This window comes from Leptonychotes weddellii, chromosome 10, assembly GCF_054177405.1.
Source record: "Leptonychotes weddellii isolate Sample4059 chromosome 10, ASM5417740v2, whole genome shotgun sequence".
Taxonomy (NCBI): domain Eukaryota; kingdom Metazoa; phylum Chordata; class Mammalia; order Carnivora; family Phocidae; genus Leptonychotes; species Leptonychotes weddellii.
Window position 1 is genome coordinate 62,487,000 of NC_138378.1, and position 21,020 is coordinate 62,508,019.

At 36.5% G+C, this 21,020-nt stretch overlaps 2 protein-coding genes across 7 annotated transcripts in view; one reads left to right on the plus strand and one right to left on the minus strand.

The window, feature by feature from the left end:
* Window positions 1-21,020, minus strand: part of ASB3 (ankyrin repeat and SOCS box containing 3) — a 95,046-nt gene that overhangs the window by 68,648 nt on the left and 5,378 nt on the right. The gene's annotated exons all lie outside the window — the stretch shown is intronic.
* CHAC2 (ChaC glutathione specific gamma-glutamylcyclotransferase 2) lies at window positions 2,324-11,762 on the plus strand. 2 transcript variants are annotated; one of them, XM_006727592.3, is made up of 3 exons: window positions 2,324-2,565; window positions 8,282-8,317; window positions 10,249-11,762. In XM_006727592.3, the coding sequence occupies exons 1-3, from the start codon at window positions 2,431-2,433 to the stop codon at window positions 10,630-10,632; spliced, it is 555 nt and encodes a 184-aa protein (XP_006727655.1). In that variant the 5' UTR covers window positions 2,324-2,430; the 3' UTR covers window positions 10,633-11,762. The 2 variants fall into 2 exon arrangements, with proteins under 2 accessions (XP_006727655.1, XP_030886575.1); XM_031030715.2 differs by lacking the exon at window positions 8,282-8,317.

Consider the following 21,020-nt stretch of genomic DNA (forward strand, 5'->3'; position numbering starts at 1 on the left):
ACCTCTGAAACAAATAATGTAATATATGTTAAGAAAAAAAAAAGAAGAAGAAGAAGAATATAGCAGGAGGGGAAGAATGAAAGGGGGGAAATCGGAGGGGGAGACGAACCATGAGAGGATGGACTCTGAAAAACAAACTGAGGGTTCTAGAGGGGAGGGGGGTGGGAGGATGGGTTAGCCTGGTGATGGGTATTAAAGAGGGCACGTTCTGCATGGAGCACCGGGTGTTATGCACAAACAATGAATCAGGGAACACTACATCAAAAACTAATGACGTAATATATGGTGATTAACATAATAAAAATTTAAAAAAAAAAAAGAAGTAAAAAAAAAATTGTTTCTATGTAGGAAAAACACACACATAAGAATACCCCTCCAAAGACATTAAAAAAGAGCATTCGAGTAAAAACAAGTATGAATCCCTTTCCAAATTTCACTGACTTTTCTCACAGTTACAACAAATGTTAATGGATCTAGATTAACAGGCAGTAACCTGGAAAAAAAAACCATCAGAACTGGGTAGTATCTTTGAGCTTCTTAAGGGAAGGAGAAGCCAAAAGAAATGCACTATCATAGCAGAATCATTCCCCTCAACCCTTAATACCAACTAGTTAACACGCATAAACTGTATGCAAGATCTCCTTTTATAAAAACCTTCGCAGGTTCTTGACTAAATGACTACAAGGTCAAACAACCATATGTGATGTATAAACCTTAAATGGATCCTGGATGGTGAAAAAAGTATCAAAATATTAGCTACAAAAAGCAACTGTGAGACAATAAGGAAATTTGAATATGTAATAGACATTTGATGATGTAATTTTGTTAATTTTCTCAGATGTGATAATGGTATTGTGGTTTTTAGGAGAAAGTCCTTATTCTTTGGTATTTAGCAGGGAACAGTAACACATGCAACTTACTTCAAATGTTTTAGATTAAAAAGTATACAGAGAGAAAAAAAATAAAGTAACAGGCAAAATGTCAATTATTGGATCCATGTAGAGAGTATATGAGTGATTACTATACTTCTAAAAAATTCTTTGTTTGAAATTTTTTGAAAAAGTTCGAAGTTGGTGGAAACCAACCATCCCAGGCAATGTGAAACTTAAACTTGGGTAATATATGAAAAGACCTGGTGATTCTTAAACTAAGTTTTTCTTTGTAGCAGTTTCCTGCTGATTTCTTAAGAATTCAAATAATACTGGGCGCCTGGGTGGCTCAGATCATGATCCCAGACCCCTGGGATCAAGCCCCGCATCGGGTTCCCTGCTCAAGTGGGGAGCCTGCTTCTCCCTCTCCCTCTGCCATTCCCTCCACTTGTGCTCTCTGGCTCTCTCTGTCAAATAAATAAATAAAATCTTAAAAAAAAAGAGTTCAAATAATACTCTTTGAATCTGGGTGTTTTAAAATTCTTTTGTGTAGCTAAAGACAAGAATTTGCTAAAGCTTCTCTTTTTACACACAGAAACACAGCCGTGCTGGTCCAAGTGAGTTTCCTAAAAAATATTTTGGAGCAGTAGTTCTAACCAGCAGATCTTAACATTTTTTAGAATCTTGACCTGTTGGAGAAACTCATGAAAGCTATGAAGCTTCTCCCCCAGAATGCACACAGATCGCAAATTCTGTATACAATTTCTGGTTCCACAGATCGCTTCTAAAGCCTGTGCATGAGGCAAGGAACCTTTGCTTACCCTTTTCTGAGTGAGCTGCTGAGAATACTAAAGATGAATAAGGTCGTTTTGCGCGTAAAATTTAAATGAGTTGAAACAACAGCTCTTTCGCAGACGTAAAAGTTCTGCTTTATGTGAAAGGCAGACATATAGAAGTTTTTGGGTTTTTGTTTTGTTTTGTTTCTGTTTTTTAAGTGTAAAGCCAAATACGGCATTCACAGCTTGCGCTCCTCTGGCGGCTGTTAAATTGGCAGAAACCCAGTTTTCAAAGAACAAAATGTCTTCCTACGTGCCAAACGCAGTGCCGGTACATCTCTTCCCGGTATCTAGTCTATACCAGCAGCAGCCGACTCCAGGCGCTTCGCTTCTCCTTGTACCCGCTCGAAAGAAGCGGACAGTTCCAACCTCAGAGCCCCAAATCCCAGGAAAGGATTATGGGTGTTGTAGTCCTCTGCATACACGCACCAGGTGGTTAGAGTGCGTTGCAGAGACTACGAAAGAATCCCATTGCTTAGCATACGGAAGGTCAATCCTTGATACCCTAAGCAACGAAGTAAAACAACGCTGACCGAGTCGGAAGACGATCCTCGAACTACGTATCCCAGTGTGCTTTGCGCCCCCGAGCAGGCAGTGCAGCCACTGCGCCTGCGCCCGCCCAGCCGGTTACTTGCGTCGGGGAGGCTGCAATACCCACTGGTGCCGGCAAGGTAGAGACCAAAGCTGAGGGTCAACCGCCGCCGCAGCGGAGGAGCAAGGGAAGGATGTGGGTTTTTGGTTATGGGTCTCTGATCTGGAAGGTGGACTTCCCTTATCAGGACAAGATGGTCGGATACATCACAGGCTACAACAGGCGCTTCTGGCAGGGAAGCACCGACCATCGCGGGGTCCCCGGCAAGGTGAGGCGCCAACCAGTACCCCCACCCTTACTGCCCTGGAGCGCCGCTCCCCAACTCCTCGCCCAGCTTTGCTGGACTTACACCCCAACGTTTCTAAGGGTGTAGTTTCCTCGGCCACCTGCCCCCTACCTCTCTCCCAAACCAAGGGCACTCCTTCCGAAGCCACTTGAGATGCGGGTGGTTAGTTTCTTGAGGAAGCAAGAAACGTGGGCACAAGCACACAAGCTCGCACAAGGCTGACGTGCTGGGAGGGGGCCCCATCTCTTGGCAACCTCTGCCAAAAAAAAAAAAAAAACAGGCGGGAAGATCAATCTTCGTGTCACCACGGAGTTGAAATACCAAAATCAACTTGCACATTCAACTTTTTATCAGTTAAAATTGTTGGCATTTCTGCATTCTGGCAGACTTTCATTGGTTTCAGTTTAAACGAGCATGTTATTTCTGAGGTTTCTTTGTATCTTTCCAAAGGTTTTATTTTATGACACCTAAGGTCAAAGAAGAACTATTTTCCAAAATTATCTCCGGTTATTAAGGAGCTTACTTTGATCACTTACTTTGGTTGTCAGGTACGGCAAAGTTAAATGAGTTCCTGGTTTGTTACTTGAGTAACACAGTACCACTGTATTACTGTATCCAACATTATTTTAATATTTAATATTTCCCCATGTTTCTCCTCTAAATTATGAATGTGAAATGGAAGTTCTTTGATCCATATGCAAATCAGCCTTGTATTGGCTTCAAAACAACCAATCCACAAAGAAGACTAAGTTTTGGGTAACAATTTGGATACCATAAATACGTGTTTTAGTTAATCTCCTAACTTTTGGAAGGGTACAAAATTTTTTATTGTTTATATGTTCTTTAAAGTACTCAGAGTTATATGAGCTTGATTACTGTTTTTAACACTATTTTTTTTTAAAGATTTTATTTATATGAGAGAGAGAGAGAGCACAAGAGGGGGGAGAGTCAGAGGGAGAAGCAGACTCCCTGCTAAGCAGGGAGCCCGATGTGGGACTCGATCCCTAGACTCCAGGATCATGACCTGAACCGAAGGCAGTCGCTTAACCAACTGAGCCAACCCAGGCGCCCTTGATTACTGTTTTTTAAAAAGAAATTAATATTGGCCCCAAAACACAATATTTAAAATGCTAGAATCTGGCTTTAAGGTAGGCAGATGACTTGAAAACAGGGGAGTAACTTAGGGGAAATGCACATTGGTAAGATAACAGAAACTTAATGGCAAAAATTTCTTCAAGAATATTATAAACAGGGGCACCTGGCTGGCTCAATCCGTAGACCATGCAAGTCTTGATTTTGCAGTTGTAAACTTGAGCCCCATACTGGGTGTAGAGATTACTTAAAAATAAAATCTTTTTTATTTTTATTTTATTTTATTTTTAAAAAAGAATGTTATAAAATAATATTTAAGACTTTAAAGAATTAAGTAAAATGAAACTTGTTAATAAAATAAAACTAAGTGAAGTAAAATGCCTTTTGAGTTGTCAGATATGGACACTTAAAATTTCTATTAAGAGAAAAGCCTTAACCCAGCCTCCAAATTTTAATGACCAAGTGTTAAATGCTTACAAATATGGTTTTGTTTTTTGGTTATTTTGTTTTGTTTTTAGAGAGAGAAAGAGCATTTGCACACGAATGGGGGGGGGCATGGGTAGGGGCAGAGGGAGAGGGAGAGAGTCTCATGCATGCAGGCTACATGTCCAGCACAGAGCCTGATGAGGAGGCTTGATCTCACCACCCTGAGATCATGACCTGAGCCGTAATCAAGAGTCCTACGCTTAACCGACTGAGCCACCCTGGAGCCCCATAAATATGGTTTTACTAGCATATTTTACTACTCTAGTTTTTGGGGATTTTTTTAAGATTTTGATTGTTTATTAGAGAGAGAGAGAGCACAAGCAGGGGTCAAGCAAGAGGGAGAGGGAGAAGCAGACCCGACATGGGGCTTGATCCCAAGACCCTGGGATCATGACCTGAGCCGAAGGCAGACGCTGAGCCACCCAGGTGCCCCTCTACTCTAGTTTCAATCAAAATGTATGATGTGTTTGTTATATAGCACATTGAGATATGTACACTGTTGGACTAGAACAACAAGAAGTTGTCAAGTAAATGCAACAGCCATGATTCTTTAAAAGAAGAAAGGGAGCTATAAAAGCCAGTATTTTTTTACTTACATGTACTGAAATATAGGGCAGGTAAAGTAGGAGCCAGGGAGACTGCTATAGTTTTACACCTACTTTTATTTAAAGGATCCATCATAGCAAATTAAAGGAAAGTCTAAGTAACAAACGTTTTCTAAGTATACTGTTCTGTTGTGGCTCAGTCACTGGGCGTCTGCCTTTGGCTCAGGTCATGATCTCAGGGTCCTGGGATGGAGCCCCGCATCGGGCTCTCTGCTCAACAGGTAGCCTGCTTCTCCCTCTCCCACTCCCCCTGCTTGTGTTCCCTCTCCTGCTGTCTCTCTCTCTGTCAAATAAATAAAATCTTAAAAAAAAAAAAAATGGAAAGAACATTATTTACTTAACATTTTTTATTATAGTGGATCACCAGCTTTATATAAATCTTAACTGTCAAACAACAATACAAAAGGCTACAGAGATATCCAGCAAATTAGAAGAATGACATGGATGTTTTATAGGACTATGTTTTTTACAGCAACATATGCTCCTAGTAAGTTAGTCATCTTTACATATGAAATGTGATATTATTAAACAAATGTTAGGCTCATTTCCAAATACTGCAATGTGACATTTGTGAAAAAATACCAAACCTACTTGCTTTATTCAATTATGCTTTCTTTTTAGCTTCATTAAACTTTAATTTCTTCCTAAGTTTTATTAAGCATCTCATTTATATATAACAAAGCTAGCAGCATCTCACCAAATTAAGGATTCATTTAAATGTGAACATTGTTTTCACAGCAGAGAAAATATATTTCAACTTCAAAAAGGAACATTTTAACACAAGAGATAATCATGAACATTTACTAAATCTCTAGCTGTTCTAGATCTAGATCTAGATCTAAATTTTCTGGATCTAGAAAAATTACTCATTACTCAAAGCACCCATAATGCCCCATATTTCACGATATCCTCCATACTATTCAGCTTCAAAGACCCCTTCTTTAGTTTCAATCCCCTAAAATAAAGCTTTCATGTGATTTTCAGATGTACACTGTTTCTCAATAACATATTTATTTTAGGGACAAAAAGTTTAAGTTTTAAGAAAATACTTCCAAGGGGTGCTGGGTGACTCTGTCGGTTGAGTATCCGACTCTTGATTTCAGCTCAGGTCATGACCTCAGGGTTGTGAGATCTGCATGCTAGCTCCCCGCTCAGTGGGGAGTCTGCTTGAGATTCTCCCTCTCCCTCTGCCCCACTCTTGCTCTCTCTCTAAAATAAATCAATCTTTACAAAAGAAAAGAAAATATTTCCAAGTAAATTTATCAGTAGTGCCAAAAGTCCATGTCTGTATCATCTATAAGCAATCACAGGGAGTCCGTTTATTTCCCCTTAAAATGATTCCTTATGTTTCCTGTTTCAACTGCCACCACCTGAAGTCCAGGACTTCCCTCTTTCAACAATTACTACTGAGCACTTACATATACAAGTAGGAGACACCTATGCAAACAACAATACCTGACAAGTGCCATAGGGAAGTGAATAAAAGGAGAAATGAGAGTTTAGAAGGAGCTGCTACAGAGTTGCCTGGGGAGTCAGCCAAGCCTTTATGGACGGAATGGCAGGAGGATATCCCAGAAATATAAAAGGAAGGGCATTCCACACTGAGTCCTGGTATATACAAAGATATGAATGTTTGTAAAAGTTACAAATAAATCAGTACAGCTTGGGGGGAAAGTGGTAAGAAATGAGGTTTGTAGTAAAGTCATGATGGGGAATTTTTATTTTATCCTGTAGAATATTATAACCCTGAAAAATTCAAAGCACAGGAGTGAGTGGCCCAATTTTTGTACTAGAAAGTCATTCCATGGCCAAGAAGAGAACAAACTAGAGGTAAACAAAACTAGAGGGAGGTCCCTAAGGAAGCCACTGAAGGATGCAGAGGAACCAGATACAGAAGAATCAAAAGACAGAGCTACCAAGAATTGATGACTGGGCTGGATATAAGGGGAGACAAGGAAAAGGGGAGTACAGAACTTGTCACCTGGACCACTAACATTTCTTACTCAAAAGTCTACTTCCTTCCCACTCTAACTTGCATACTATACACTTTACCACTCGGATCTTCCCATACACTTCTTTTATCATACAAGTCATCCATTCCTCAAGTGCTACAGTAGCTCCTATTTCTCCCAAATTTCATTGGCTTCTTATGTTCCATTGTCCCCTAACTTCACCTCCACTCGTTGGCTTTTCAAATCTGACTATCCTGTTTGTCCAGTTATCTTTCTGGATCATCTTCTTTATATGTTGGGGCCAGCTGCTAAAGTCAGACACTTAGCCTGTGTGGTCTTGCCTCTAGGTCCACACTAGAGGTCCACTCTTGTGAATTATGCCCTTTTGCCAGAATTTTGTCTTTCTTTATGACCACCAAGACTCAGAATTCTTACTGCACTTATACCATACATCTTAGCCCTTAAGTGTTCTCTATTTCACATGTTAAGTTCATGTTCCAGAATTACAATATAAGCTCTTAAAAGCAAGAATCAAGGTTTTATTTTCTCTCCAACATAGCTAGGTATTCAGTAAATAGCTCCTAATTCACTTTAAAGTTGAAAGTAATATGGTAATACCTACATGAATATATGTATCCTCATTGTAGCATTTTCTTAAATAGAAAACAAGTCAAATCTAAATGCCCAACAACACAAAAATGTTTAAATTATAGCTCACTCATGATACAATATTATGCAATTATTAAAATGTATGACAAGACTAACAAGAAAATATAATTAAATAAGAAACATAATCCAAAATCCTATGTTTTCCATCGTTACAAATTGTCTATACAAATAGACAAAGACTAGAGGAAACAGCAATGAAGATGACACAAATATCTGAATGATTTATGATCACTATGTGCCAGAACAGTGGGCAAACAAATGTTAAAACAAAAATGTTAAAATGCCTACAATTCAGCATCCTCACTAATGATGCTAACATGTCAATAGATACATAGCCTTTGGCACTAAACAGGAAGTGTACTTTAAAAAAAAAAAAAGCAAAGTCTCAGAGAGCTCCAGACCTACAGGATCAGAAACTCTGGGACTATGGCTAAGTAATATGCTTATCAACCCTCCAGGTAATTTTGATCTACACTAAAGTTTGAGAACCACTTTCCTATTAGAGGAAAGCACTCTGAAAGAGCATGTTTGTTCCCTAATAAAACAATAGGAATCTGACAAGAACTTTTATTTATTATTGCTTCTCCCTTTACCTTTCATTTTAGATGAGCCTTAGTCACAGGTGTGTTTTTTAATATATCAATTTTAAGTCAATGTAATATAGCTAATATACACAAATTGAAGGGAATCTTTTAGAAAAGATAAGGTATATTTTCTTAGTTAATCCACTTGAAAATTTATCATAAAAAATAATCGCTAAGAAAGTGTTTAGTATGAACAAATGAAATTAAAATATTCCATGTCAACAACAAATTGCTAATGCTCGGTTAGTTGAAAAACTGATCCAGAAAAAAAAAAAAAACTTTTTTTTTTTTTTACTTTTTTTTAAAACAGCCTGGAAGAGTTGTGACTCTTGTTGAAGATCCTGGGGTATGGTATAATTATTCTTTTGTATAGTCTTTAATCATATAAAATGTTGAGATGTTTCTCAGTTTTAATAATCAATGAAATTCTACCAACAGTCATCACAGACAGTTTGAATACTAGGTCTAGAATTCATCTCTGTATTTGTTGTGTTTCTTTTCAACTGTTGGGAAAAGTTGGAATGCAGACTGCAAAGTAGACAACAAAATAAAACCAAATGGCATGTAGTCTCATTTTCTTTTTTTTTTTTTTCATTTTTCTTTTCTTATTCAGTTTATTGACTAAGAATTAATGGAGCCAGCCCTCAGACAGCCACTAAGAATCAAATGGAACCCTTAAAACTCTCACATTTGCTAGAAGTCTACGATTCTCAGCAAAAATCCCAGTCAGGAATTATCACTTTATTGCCTAATTTTATTAATAGCACAATAGGTTTTTAAAGAGATCTGGAGCACTAGAAAACATAATTACCTGATAGTCCTCTGTTTTCTTAAATATTTTCAATCATTTCATTGATGTACAGATACAAACTTTTATATTTTGAAGTTAAGGATTTAACTTTGGAAAGAACTTTGATATACAAAGAATAAGCAGCTATCAACAGCAGATGATAATGGTGAAATAGTGAAATGAAATGCATTCATAATTTGCATTAGGAAAAGCATATATAAAAATGGCTTCAGGGTGCCTGGCTAGCCCCGTTGGTACAGCATTCGACTCTTGATCTCAAGGTCCTGAGTTTAAGCCCCAAGTTGAGAATGGAGCCTACTTAAAAAAAAAAAAAAAGCTTCAAACTGGTAACTGTAACTCTTAATTAAAGTTAATATACAGCACTTCATTTCTATAGAATGTTGAATTCACTCAAGAAGTTACTTAGCAACCTAAAGTTTAGTCTTTAAAGTTAATAATTAAAGGTTGTGAATAGAGAATCTATACTACAAACTGTAAATCCTGCTTATATCACAGATATTTTATTAATACCTACACACACACAAAACCTCTGCAGCCAAAATATACTGTTTTTACTGATACTTTGTGAACAAACTAAATAAAGGAAATCAGCATTTTAAAATTCTTCATTCTGAATAATTTCCTTGCACACTAGGTTACTTATCATTGTTTAAGTTTTTAAAATTATGTCTTTTAACTAGTGGGACTGAAAAAATATCAGGTGTTTATTTGGTCATTAAAAATAGAGTTCTAAAGTTTTAAATCCATAAACATTCACTAATGGTATAGGGAATTGGTTTCCAAACTGCTTCATGGAGTGTTGTAGCCACTGTGAAGCCTACCTGAGGGGCTGTAAGTGGATATAAGTGCTGGGTGCTGGTTGGGAGGGCTTTGATACCCCAACCTGCTTCAGCTAGCATCACTTATCTTTTTTACATATCAGGCGTTCCCTTGTTTGCAGAAAGGGTTCTGTGTTTTAAAAGCTCTGTAAAAAAGTAATCAACTACCTAAGGCCATAGCAAATTCATTTTATTTGTTCATTTTTTCGCTGCAGGAACTTTCAAATATCCTTTGTAAGTTACTCCATTCAGAATACTAAATGGCAACCTCTTTTGTTAAGCTGGTACCTCTCAGTGCACTTTAAGTAATGCAAAACTACACTGACCTCTTTTTTTTTTTTTTTTTTTAAGATTTTATTTATTTATTTGACAGAGAGAGAGACACAGCAAGAAAGGGAACACAAGCAGGGGGAGTGGGAGAGGGCGTAGCAGTCTTCCCGCCGAGCAGGGAGCCAGATGCAGGCTCGATCCCAGGATACTGGGATCATGACCTGAGCCAAAGGCAGACACTTAACTGACTGAGCCACCCAGGTGCCCCAAAACTACATTGACTTCTAAGAATATACAAGATACTTTCTTAGAGCACAATATATCTTCACCTATTTTAGCACTGTAAATACTAAATATTATATTTTCATTTTTCAACAGGGTTGTGTTTGGGGTGTTGCTTATAGACTGCCAGCAGGAAAGGAAGAAGAAGTAAAAGCATACCTTGACTTCAGAGAGAAAGGAGGCTACAGGACCACGACAGTCATTTTTTATCCAAAAGATCCCACAACAAAACCATTCACTGTGTTGCTATACATTGGAACATGTGATAATCCTAATTATCTTGGTCCTGCACCTCTAGAAGACATTGCTGAACAAATTTTTAATGCAGCTGGTCCAAGTGGAAGAAATACAGAATATCTTTTTGAACTTGCAAATTCAATTAGGAACCTTGTGCCAGAAGATGCAGACGAGCATCTTTTCTCTTTGGAAAAATTAGTAAAGGAACGTTTAGAAGGAAAACAGAACCTCAATTGCTTATAAAGACCTAATCACTGACTTTTCCAAACAAGCAGAGCTTTTAGTCTTCAGAGAAAAGCTATAGCTTCATGCACGCTGGCAATATGATTTGGAAACATGTTTACTTGAAGGTCTTATTTATTTTTAATGTTGCAGTCAAGATATGATCAAAATGTGCAGTTTAATTTCATGTATCCTGAAACACATAAATATTTAAAATACTGGGATATAGTTAAAGAAAAAATTCAAGTTTTAATAATATAATGGTTTCCTAACTATATGATATTGAACACTTGCTCATAAGAAGTGAGTTCTTTAGAAAAAAAATACAATGAAGGACTCAGTTCAGAGCTTGTTTTTAGCAGAGTAAAAATAATTCTGTTGTTTCATATCACAATACTATTTTGAAGTTGTAGAGAATTAAACCAAAGTCCAGTAAATATAATAAGGTAATACCTTCAATATATTCCTATACGATAATTGTGTAACCATGGTTTAAAATATATAAACTTAAAATAATGTGTAATTAGAAATATATGGTAATTAGACAAGATGTCAACCTTCATTGTGAATTTCCTTGTTCAGGTATTAAATAAGACCCTTTCCAATGTAAGTCAAAAAAACTGGCATTTTTAACATAAAAATTTCCTTGGAATTATAATGTACTCTACCTCCCCTTTTTTGAATAAATGCATTTTACTACATGGAAAAAAACTCATTCAGCTAAAAAGGCACAAATTACATTATACGAATCATGTCCACTAACAATGCGGTATGTCATTCAGTCACTTTGTATCAATCTTATACTGGAACCTAAAGAGAGATGGCCTTTCTGATATTACAAATTAACAGAAACATACATATAATGAAAGTCTGGTGTTTGAAATGACCTTTAGAATTGTAAGGGTTTTTTTAAAACTACTAAGGTGGCATTACCTAATCATTTGCTACACAGCCTTTTTTTTCCTTCTTATATCTTATCACCAAAACAAAGGTATCCACTTACTACTGTTGATGATTCTACTCAAATAGGAAAGTTACATGTGCATTATTAACTCATGTAGAATTGATCTTAATTCTAATGAAGATAATTTGTGATTATAGGTTCTTTCTCTATGGGACAGTCTCTCTAAAATCTTTTAACATAAAAAGAATTTCAGTATCACGTTAAATTTATTATGAAACTTAATAAAAATCTTCAAACCCCAGCATAACTAGTAATTAATACAGAAAATTTTCACATTAAACAAAGTTGTCCTACAGTAGGAAAAGTAGTCCTTTCCATGTTTTTCTCATTAACACCTAACTTGGTAATAACTATTTTAAATAATTTCCCAACATTTTCGATACTAGTTTTCCAGAAGGCATTTCACTTGTCCTATAAAACAAGAAAAGGAGTTAACATGCATTAATGAGTATCTCATAAGGATATGCTAGGCACTTTACACATGTAAGCATTTTCTGGGTAACTTCTCTGAGCTTGTTTCCATAGTACCTTGCACAGTCACACACATATGTTAAGTAGCAGAAATCCAGGTCTCTCTCACTCTAAAACACAAGATCTTTCTACAATATATTTAAAAACCCACCTGAACTTCACCATCTTCACTATCCACCATCTTTTTTTCAGGAGGTAAACAAAACTAACTGTTTTGTATAATGAAATAGTATGTAGCTTGTTACATAAAGATGTTAAGAGTTAATTTTGATAGATGTCTATCAATTCCCACAAATATAATGAGCCAATCCAAGATTCACATTCTATAGCACAGAATCATGTAGGTGAATTCAGAAATACAGCCTTTCATTTTACAAACAAACCTAAGTCCAAAGGAGTTTGGGACACCCCAAAGTGATTCTTCTACCATTTAATATATAATTGTTACAGAATATAAAGGGCAAGAGATAACTTTGGGATCCCCATTTATATGTCTTTCTAGGCTTTCAGCTACAAGTTACACTAGAAAATATGTGACATATTACATATGGTGTACCATAAACATTTATAGGGAGGACATATTCCAAAGAGCCCAGAAACAGGGATATTTATATTCACTGGGATGGAGAGAAACAGGGCTAACATGGAGAAGTTAAACAGTACTTTAATTATTAGAAGCTAGGGTTTGAAGCCTCCCAGCTAGAAGGAATCATAACAGGTACCAAGTTACCTAGAGTCTAACTTATTTTTGTTCACAAAACTCTCTCTCTTTACAGCCCTTGGATCTCACTTTGAAAGCATTTTCTCTCATTCTTCCCTAATCACACACACAAAACTCAAGCCTCATTCCTCAGAGTACAACTACTAGGTAAGTTTCAAGTTTTAGGAATTTGGAAAAAGTATGAGTGTAAACCCTGCATTGAGAAAAGAAACTTTTAATATAAATCTCTAATGGAGTGGATTTTTTAAAGTAGCTCTTTACACTCCTACTGCAGGCCACTATTAGTTTCCCTTTCCCACTCCCAGGAAAACACAGTCACTCTTTGATCTACCACGGAACGGTAAGTACCATCTAGATACCACCTCCATAGATAAAAGGCTACCAGTTAAGGAAACAAAGGTTTGTGATGTCAACTCCGAATATCTGAAAGTATGAATGTGACCCATTTCTTTAAGATGGACTTTAAAAATTTAGCCACTGTCTATAGGATATGCATTTCATCTTAAAAAGGAATTTCTTTTCATTTTCTACTAATAAAATACCTGAAATGTGTATTATTTTACATCTTGAAGGTGCTCGTTTAATTTTAACATTTGTAAAGCATTATGCAATACCTGATGTAATAATATTACCTAGTATTACTTTACATTATATATCCAGAGTATATGGGTTTAGCATCTCTTTGAGATTCATAATGATTACAATCATGCCTATAATTTAAGAACCACATTTGGTCTATTAGAAATTTTTCAAACACTTTATAGTCAACATTTCGTTCCATTATATTAGATTTCTCTTTTCCATGGATACATAGCTTTTAAATTATAACTTTGGAACAACTGTGAATATCAATGCACCATACTCCTATAATTTACCATCCCTGATTCTTTCAAAGTCAGTCAAATGATGGATGCACTTAAAATTCCCTCTCATCATATCATGTTAAAATCTACATATCAAATATTCCAATTATGCTTATCTTTTCTCACCAAAGATACTGTGACTATATTTTCTATGTATTTATTCAGCTCTCAACAATCTATTTTTATGTATTTCTAAAGCCTTAAAATAAATTCACCCTAAGCACGTATTAGAAACTCAAGGATTAGTGGGATGATTTTTTTTAACCCTGTGGCTACTTTTCAAAGAATTTTAACTTCTCAAGCAACAACTACTAAAATTATTCTTCTGTATGTCAAGATTATATGATGAAAATAAGCTTTATTGAATTTCAGGGTTTTTTTCATTCTTCTTAAGGTTCATTTTCCGTTTCTATAACATATATTCAGCACTAATTTCTTGGTGGTTTCATTTAATTGTACTAAAACTTCTTGTCTTTTTTTTTTTTTTTAAAGATTTTATTTATTTATTTGACAGAGAGAGACACAGCAAGAGAGGGAACACAAGCAGGGGGAGTGGGAGAGGGAGAAGCAGGCTCCCCGCAGAGCAGGGAGCCCGATGCGGGGCTCGATCCCAGGACCCTGGGATCATGACCTGAGCTGAAGGCAGTCGCTTAACCAACTGAGCCACCCAGGCGCCCAAAACTTCTTGTCTTTATAAAAAGTTTGACAACATATATACATACATTCTGTAACTGGAAAAACCACCACTTACCCCTAAAATTTCTTTTATTCTTCCAACTTTACTATCCTTCACAGAATTTTTTCACTACAATGTTCTACTTCTCTAACAACTCCTTTTTTTTTTTTTTTTTTGACAGAGATAGACACAGCGAGAGAGGCAACACAAGCAGGGGGAGTGGGAGAGGGAGAAGCAGGCTTCCCGCGGAGCAGGAAGCCTGACGCGGGGCTCAATCCCAGGACCCTGGGATCATGACCTGAGCCGAAGGCAGACGCTTAACAACTGAGCCAACCAGGCGCCCCTCTATCAACTCCTCTTAATGCCCTTCCAATCTACCTTTGCTCTTGCTGTACTCACGGAATCAGTGTAGTCTCTGGTCTCCAATGACTGTTTCCCTGATTTAACCCAAAGATCTCGGTTTCATCCTTTACAACTCTGATGCACCAGACACTAGTAAGCAAATATCTCATTTCACTAAGGCCAAAAGAGCAGAATATTTCACTGTATTTACATCTTAGATTTTTTATCAAATACACAAACTCACCACGTCCTAGGTTTCAGTTACCATCTTCATTGAGAAAATTTCCAATCTTTCTCAAATTCTTTATGACTCTATGTCTTATATATAAGGTATCTCCAGTTGAGCTACACAAGCACCTGAAACTTAGCATACTAAAAACAGAATTTATCTCTTTCCCCAAGGAGAAAAATTTTGTCCCACATTACCTCCCTACACATGACACACATTAAATGTTGAACAATTGTTAGAACAGAAAATACAACAAACAGGTTTAAGATACTCATCAATTTGCAAGCTTTTAAAGAAAATGATATTTTCCCAATATACACAAAATTTTAAACTTTATTTTACTAAAAACTTATGTAACATTTCTTTTTCTATATAACATTTCTTAATAACAAGTCAAAGAAAAGTTAGCAGGGAAGCACTGGAACCTATCTGTGATGTGGCTTGAAATATTACATGATGGTAAGACCTATCCTTCAAGTACAAGCTGGAAGATTTCTCAGCTAAAATGGGAACCTTATAATATAGCAAGAGCCAGAGTTTCTTACATCTTCTCCTTACCTCCAATCTCTTTTCTTCTTTCTAATACATTCTCTACTCTGCAATGAGAATTATGTTTCTAAAATATCGAACTAATCTGGTCAATAATCAAAAATGCCTCCCACAGCATACTAAACAAATTTCAAATTCTTTAATCTGGTATTCAACTTTTATAATATGGTGTCAGCATATTTGTCACATTTCACTTCCTACTAATGTACCCCACCCCATGCTCCAGTCACCCCATCCTCCTCATCCATTAAGACCCAGCAAAAATGAGGGACTTGTGATAATGTGTCAAGCAGTAACTATGCACTAAGACTACCAAGATAAAAAGAGTACATTTGGTGGAAAGACATACAACAAAGCAAATCAATGTTATTTAGCATAAAGGCTGTGACAAAAAAATACAAGCAGGATACAGAACAGCAAATTATTAATTCGAACTAATAAGATCAGAGAAAGCCTCATAGAAAAAAATAAACAGTTGTTCATGGATCAAAGAATAATAAACCTTATGTAGCAAATACTATATATACCAAAATCTATTCTGTTGATACATATATTAATCCCCATTTTCTTAGATGATGAAAATGAGAGACAAAAAGAGTTTAAGTTAAACATAGTAACAACTACCATTTACTGAATACTTACAACATACCAAGCACTGTGCTAAACATGAAAAAGGAACAAAATGGAATTAAGGCTCCTAATTGAAAAAAAAAAAAAATTGTGAGAAAAGGCAGCTTTCTCATTTTGTACCTCCACTGGTAAGTTTTAACCTCAATGAGATTCTTTCCTGAAACAGGATAAATTAAAGGGATAAAAAAAATATGATAAAAGAAAAAGGATTCATTTAATTACCCATACCCTACAGTCATAATTTTTTAAATTTCAACAAAAGTATCCTTTGCCCAATTTTCTCAATATCATTAACTGATTTATTCAACAAATATCTATGAATTATCTACTCTGTATAAGACAAACTAAGGACAATCGTTTTCCTACACTTCCTACCAAAATTCCACTAAAATGCATTCATCCATTCTAGAAGAGAGAAAACAGATGGGATTATTTTGGGATTAGGCAGTGCAGAAAAAACTGCAGTCTAAAACAAACATGAACAGCCCCACAAGAAGGCTACACCCACGGAGAAGACATTCCTGCCAGCAGAGCCTGGAGAAGTACCAAACCTGGAAATAACAAGAAGAGAAAGCAGGAGGGGTCTGTAGGATTAAAAATAGGAAGATTTAAAATAATTAATTAATTAATTAATAAAATTAGGATGATTAAAAGATGCGTATGGAACAGCCCACCCAAACCTCTTACCCCATTCCTTTACACATAGAAAGTCTATCAGCAACAGTATCAGTTTCTAGCTAAAACATGTTTGTTTTTCTTAACAATCTACCCTGAAAGCATTAGAGCATCTTCATACTCCCTAACAAAACCTTCCTTATTTGGACATAGGCTGGAGGGAGAGGAGGGCACAGTTCTTTTCCTACATTTCATCCATGGACCCTAAAGTGAGGCCCAACAATTAATACCATGCTCAAGAATCACTAATTTCTTTTTTTTTAAGGAAGAGCAAAAGCTCAAGAAAAAAGGATGAAAATTAACAGCTGACCTGAAGGAAACACAGCTATTTCTGGGAATGGAAGATAAATGTTTAAAATTTATAAGTGCTATCCTACAAGAAATTCATGAAGGCACTGCATCCATTAAAAAAAGAGCACCTGCAGGTGTGCCTGGGTGGCTCAGTCAGTTAAACGTCTGACTCTTGGTTTCCACCCAGGTCATGATCTTGGGGTCTTGGGATTGAGCCCCGCTTCAGGCTCTGCACTCAACAGGGAGTCAGTCTGCTTGAGATTCTCTCTCTCTCTCTCCCCCTGCCTCTCCTCCCACTCATACGCATACACACACTCTCTCTCTAAAATAAATAAATCTTTAAAAAAAAAAAAAAGAGCAACTGCAGTACACCTGAAACAAATATAACCATATGTTAACTACACTGGAATTGACTGATTGATCCTCCATATTACTTAATTTTTTTTTTCTTTTTGTCCTTTTTCTCAGTTTGGAAGAATCTCTCTAAATGGAATTCCAAGTAGGACAGAGAAAATGGAGAGAGAAATAATAGAAGAAAATTTCCCAGAAGTGAACAAACAGAACTCATGGACTGCCATGAAGGACACATGAGAAAGTATCCACACCTAGAAACACTCTCATAAAATATCATAAAACCAACGATAAAGAAAAAAAGTCTAATAAAATCTTCCAGGTAAAAAAGCATATCACTTCGGAAAAAAGAGAACCAGACTGGCATTAGGCTTTTCATCAGATAAATTCTATAGAGGCTAAGAGGCAAAGGAACAATGTCTTCAAAGTCTTGAGCAAAACAAAATGATTTTGAACTATGAATTACATTCCCAAACAATTAAATGAGAAGGCAATATAAGTGCATTTTCAGATATATGAGGCCTGTGAAAATTAAATTTACTGCTTAATATCCTTTCTGGAAATATTATTTGAAATTAGTTATACTCTAACGACATGGAGAAAAAATCTGAGATAAAGGAGGACATGGAATAACACAAAACAGTAGTCTTGACCCAGAAGAGTGATACAAAGAAACCCCAGAATATAGATATGCTACAGACTTGGAAAGCAACCAGTATATATTAGAAGATGTTTGAGAGTTCAATGTATCTTCAAGAACAAAATCAATTCATTTTAGCAAACAGAGCAGAATTATTAGGAAGCTAATAGGACAACTTAAGTGGCAGAGGATTAATACACTTACCTTCTCTGCAGTTTCAATTACAACTCCGGGCTTTAAAGTGAATAGTACTTGCATAATTATAATATTTAAACAGTTTATAGGTTTTCAATAATTAAGAATCAACCTATAAACAGCACAGAAGACCAGAATAAAATTACAGAATGTAGATATTATAAACATGTGGTAATAGTAGATTGCAGAAGTAGTGAAAATGATAATAAAAGCTAACACATATTACATACTTAATATATATGAGGCATTATGCAAAAAAAAAAAAAAAAAGCTTACATGTAATAATTCATTGATAACAAAACGAGAGCATTGAGTAGTGGCCAAAAGAATGGGTTCAGGAGCCAGACTGCTTGTAATCTGATATCCAGTTCCACTGCTGACCAGGGTGATGGCCTTTGGCAATTTGCCATAGTACATTAATATATTTATCTCATTTTATGACTTCTGAAATTGAGAGGAGTCTCACACTCGCTGGCATGTCATAAGTTTAACTGACAGCAGTTACCTTCTTTCTTAGTAGTACTAAAAAATAATAGTGAGCCTTAAAATAGATGCCAAAGGGGGATTGTTACAGTTTAAAAAGACTTTAAGACAACAATCGAATGCAAGGCATGAACTTTGGACACTGAAAGGGAAAAAAGGTAAATAAATTGTAAAAATTGAAATGACAGAAATTTTTCCAAGATGCAATGTAGTATACATCTTAGGTTATACAAGAGTCTCCTTTTCTTGGGGCGCCTGGGTGGCTCAGTCGTTAAGTGCCTGCCTTCAGTTCAGGTCATGATCCCAGGGTCCTGGGATCGAGCCCCACATCAGGCTCCCTGCTTAGTGGGAAGCCTGCTTCTCCCTCTCCCACTCCCCCTGCTTGTGTTCCTGCACTCGCTATCTCTCTCTCTGTCAAATAAATAAATGAAATCTTTAAAATAAAATAAAATACAGGGCGCCTGGGTGGCCCAGTCGTTAAGCGTCTGCCTTCGGCTCAGGTCATGACCCCAGAGTCCTGGGATCGAGCCCCGCATCAGGCTCCCTGCTCGGCAGGAAGCTTGCTTCTCCCTCTCGCACTCCCCCTGCTTGTGTTCCCTCTCTTGCTGTGTCTCTGTCAGATAAATAAATAAAATCTTAAAAAAAAAAAAAAATTGTTAAAATAAAATACTATCTTCTTTAAAAAAAAAAAAGGTCTCCTTTTCTTAGTCACTGACTTTTTTCAACGTCCAGGCCAGTGGTCTTGTACAAGTTGCCACATTTGGGATTTGATTATTTTCTTAGGTTTGGCAAGAATACAACATATGTATTGTTGTACGCCGGAGAAACACATACAATATTGACATGCACCTGTGTATTTGCTGGCATTCTGTCACCTGTGTTTGTGTTATATTTTAACCAAAAAAATGTCTGAAGGCCAAAAGCTTTTATTTTCCTTTATTTTTCCCAAAATGTGCATCCCAGTTCTCTTATGTCTTCTTTCTTATTACTGCAGAGTAAATTATATTCAAAGGAGGAACTGGAGGGGAAAAAATCAGTACTGGAAATGAAGAGAAAAGGACAATTATGTTCTTAGGCAGCCTCTGGAGTAATTAGTGCTACACAACCTCAGAGTGCATACCAGCTGTTCAGCTGAGCTTTGTTTTTACTGGTTTTGCCCTTTCTATGTCTAAATGAGAAACAATATAGAGATTTTGGGTAACTTTTAACTTAAAGCCCAACTGTTTGGTTCTCATTTGTGATTCATAAAAATTTCAACTGAAAAAAAATTTTTGGTTTTATTCAGGCATATTTTATAGTGTGGCATAAATATATTAACTTTACGTGTGTGTGAATTATATTAGAATATCGTATTAACTTGTGTCTCAGTTTCCTCATCAGTAAAATGGGGAAAACAATAAAACCTACTTTTTGGTTATTAGGAGGGCTAAATCAATTAAATAAGTTTGTATCTATTAAGTGCTTAAAATAGTGCCTGGGGTGCCTGGGTGGCTCAGTTGGTTAAGCGACTGCCTTCGGCTCAGGTCATGATCCTGGAGTCCCGGGATCGAGTCCCACATCGGGCTCCCTGCTCAGCAGGGAGTCTGCTTCTCCCTCTGACCCTCTCCCTCTCATGCTCTCTGTCTCTCATTCTCTGTCTCGCAAATAAATAAAATCTTAAAAAAATTAAAAAAAAAAAATAGTGCCTGGACACAACATCTGGTACATGAATAGAATAAATAAAGTGAATTATCATTAGTTCTTACATCTTACCATTTGTTATTTTCTTCATTTGAAGGATAAGAAAACTGAGCTCTAAAGAGGTTAAGAAACATTCCCAACATCAGACATGTGGTTAGATGGTAGAGCTGGGATCAGAATCTAACTGGGCTAACTCCTAAGCCTCTGCTCCTAACCACCTCACTATTCAGTTGCACAGTTTATATATAATTATTTATTCAGCCATAGCCTTATTGTTGAAAACTCAGATACCCAGGAGTTTTTTTCACCACTACAGATAATGACACAATGAATATCTTTATACCTACATTCTTATGTATCAGGGCAAATCCAAAAAGTAAAATCACTAGGCCAAAGGTTTACACATTTTTAATTTTAACAGAAATTACTAATTTTAAAACATTTATTAAAGCAGGTCTATCTTGGGGCGCCTGGGTGGCTCAGTTGGTTAAGCGACTGCCTTCGGCTCAGGTCAAGATCCTGGAGTCCCGGGATCGAGTCCCGCATCAGGCTCCCTGCTCGGCAGGGAGTCTGCTTCTCCCTCTGACCCTCCTCCCTCTCATGCTCTCTGTCTCTCATTCTCTCTCTCTCAAATAAATAAATAAAATCT

Bases quoted from the DNA above. Each gene is read 5' to 3' on its own strand.
- CHAC2 (XM_006727592.3), top strand. From the start codon at position 2,431: ATGTGGGTTTTTGGTTATGGGTCTCTGATCTGGAAGGTGGACTTCCCT. The intron at 2,566-8,281 runs GTGAGGCGCCAA...TTTTTAAAACAG, and splicing joins ATCGCGGGGTCCCCGGCAAG to CCTGGAAGAGTTGTGACTCT. The intron at 8,318-10,248 runs GTATGGTATAAT...ATTTTTCAACAG, and splicing joins CTCTTGTTGAAGATCCTGGG to GGTTGTGTTTGGGGTGTTGC.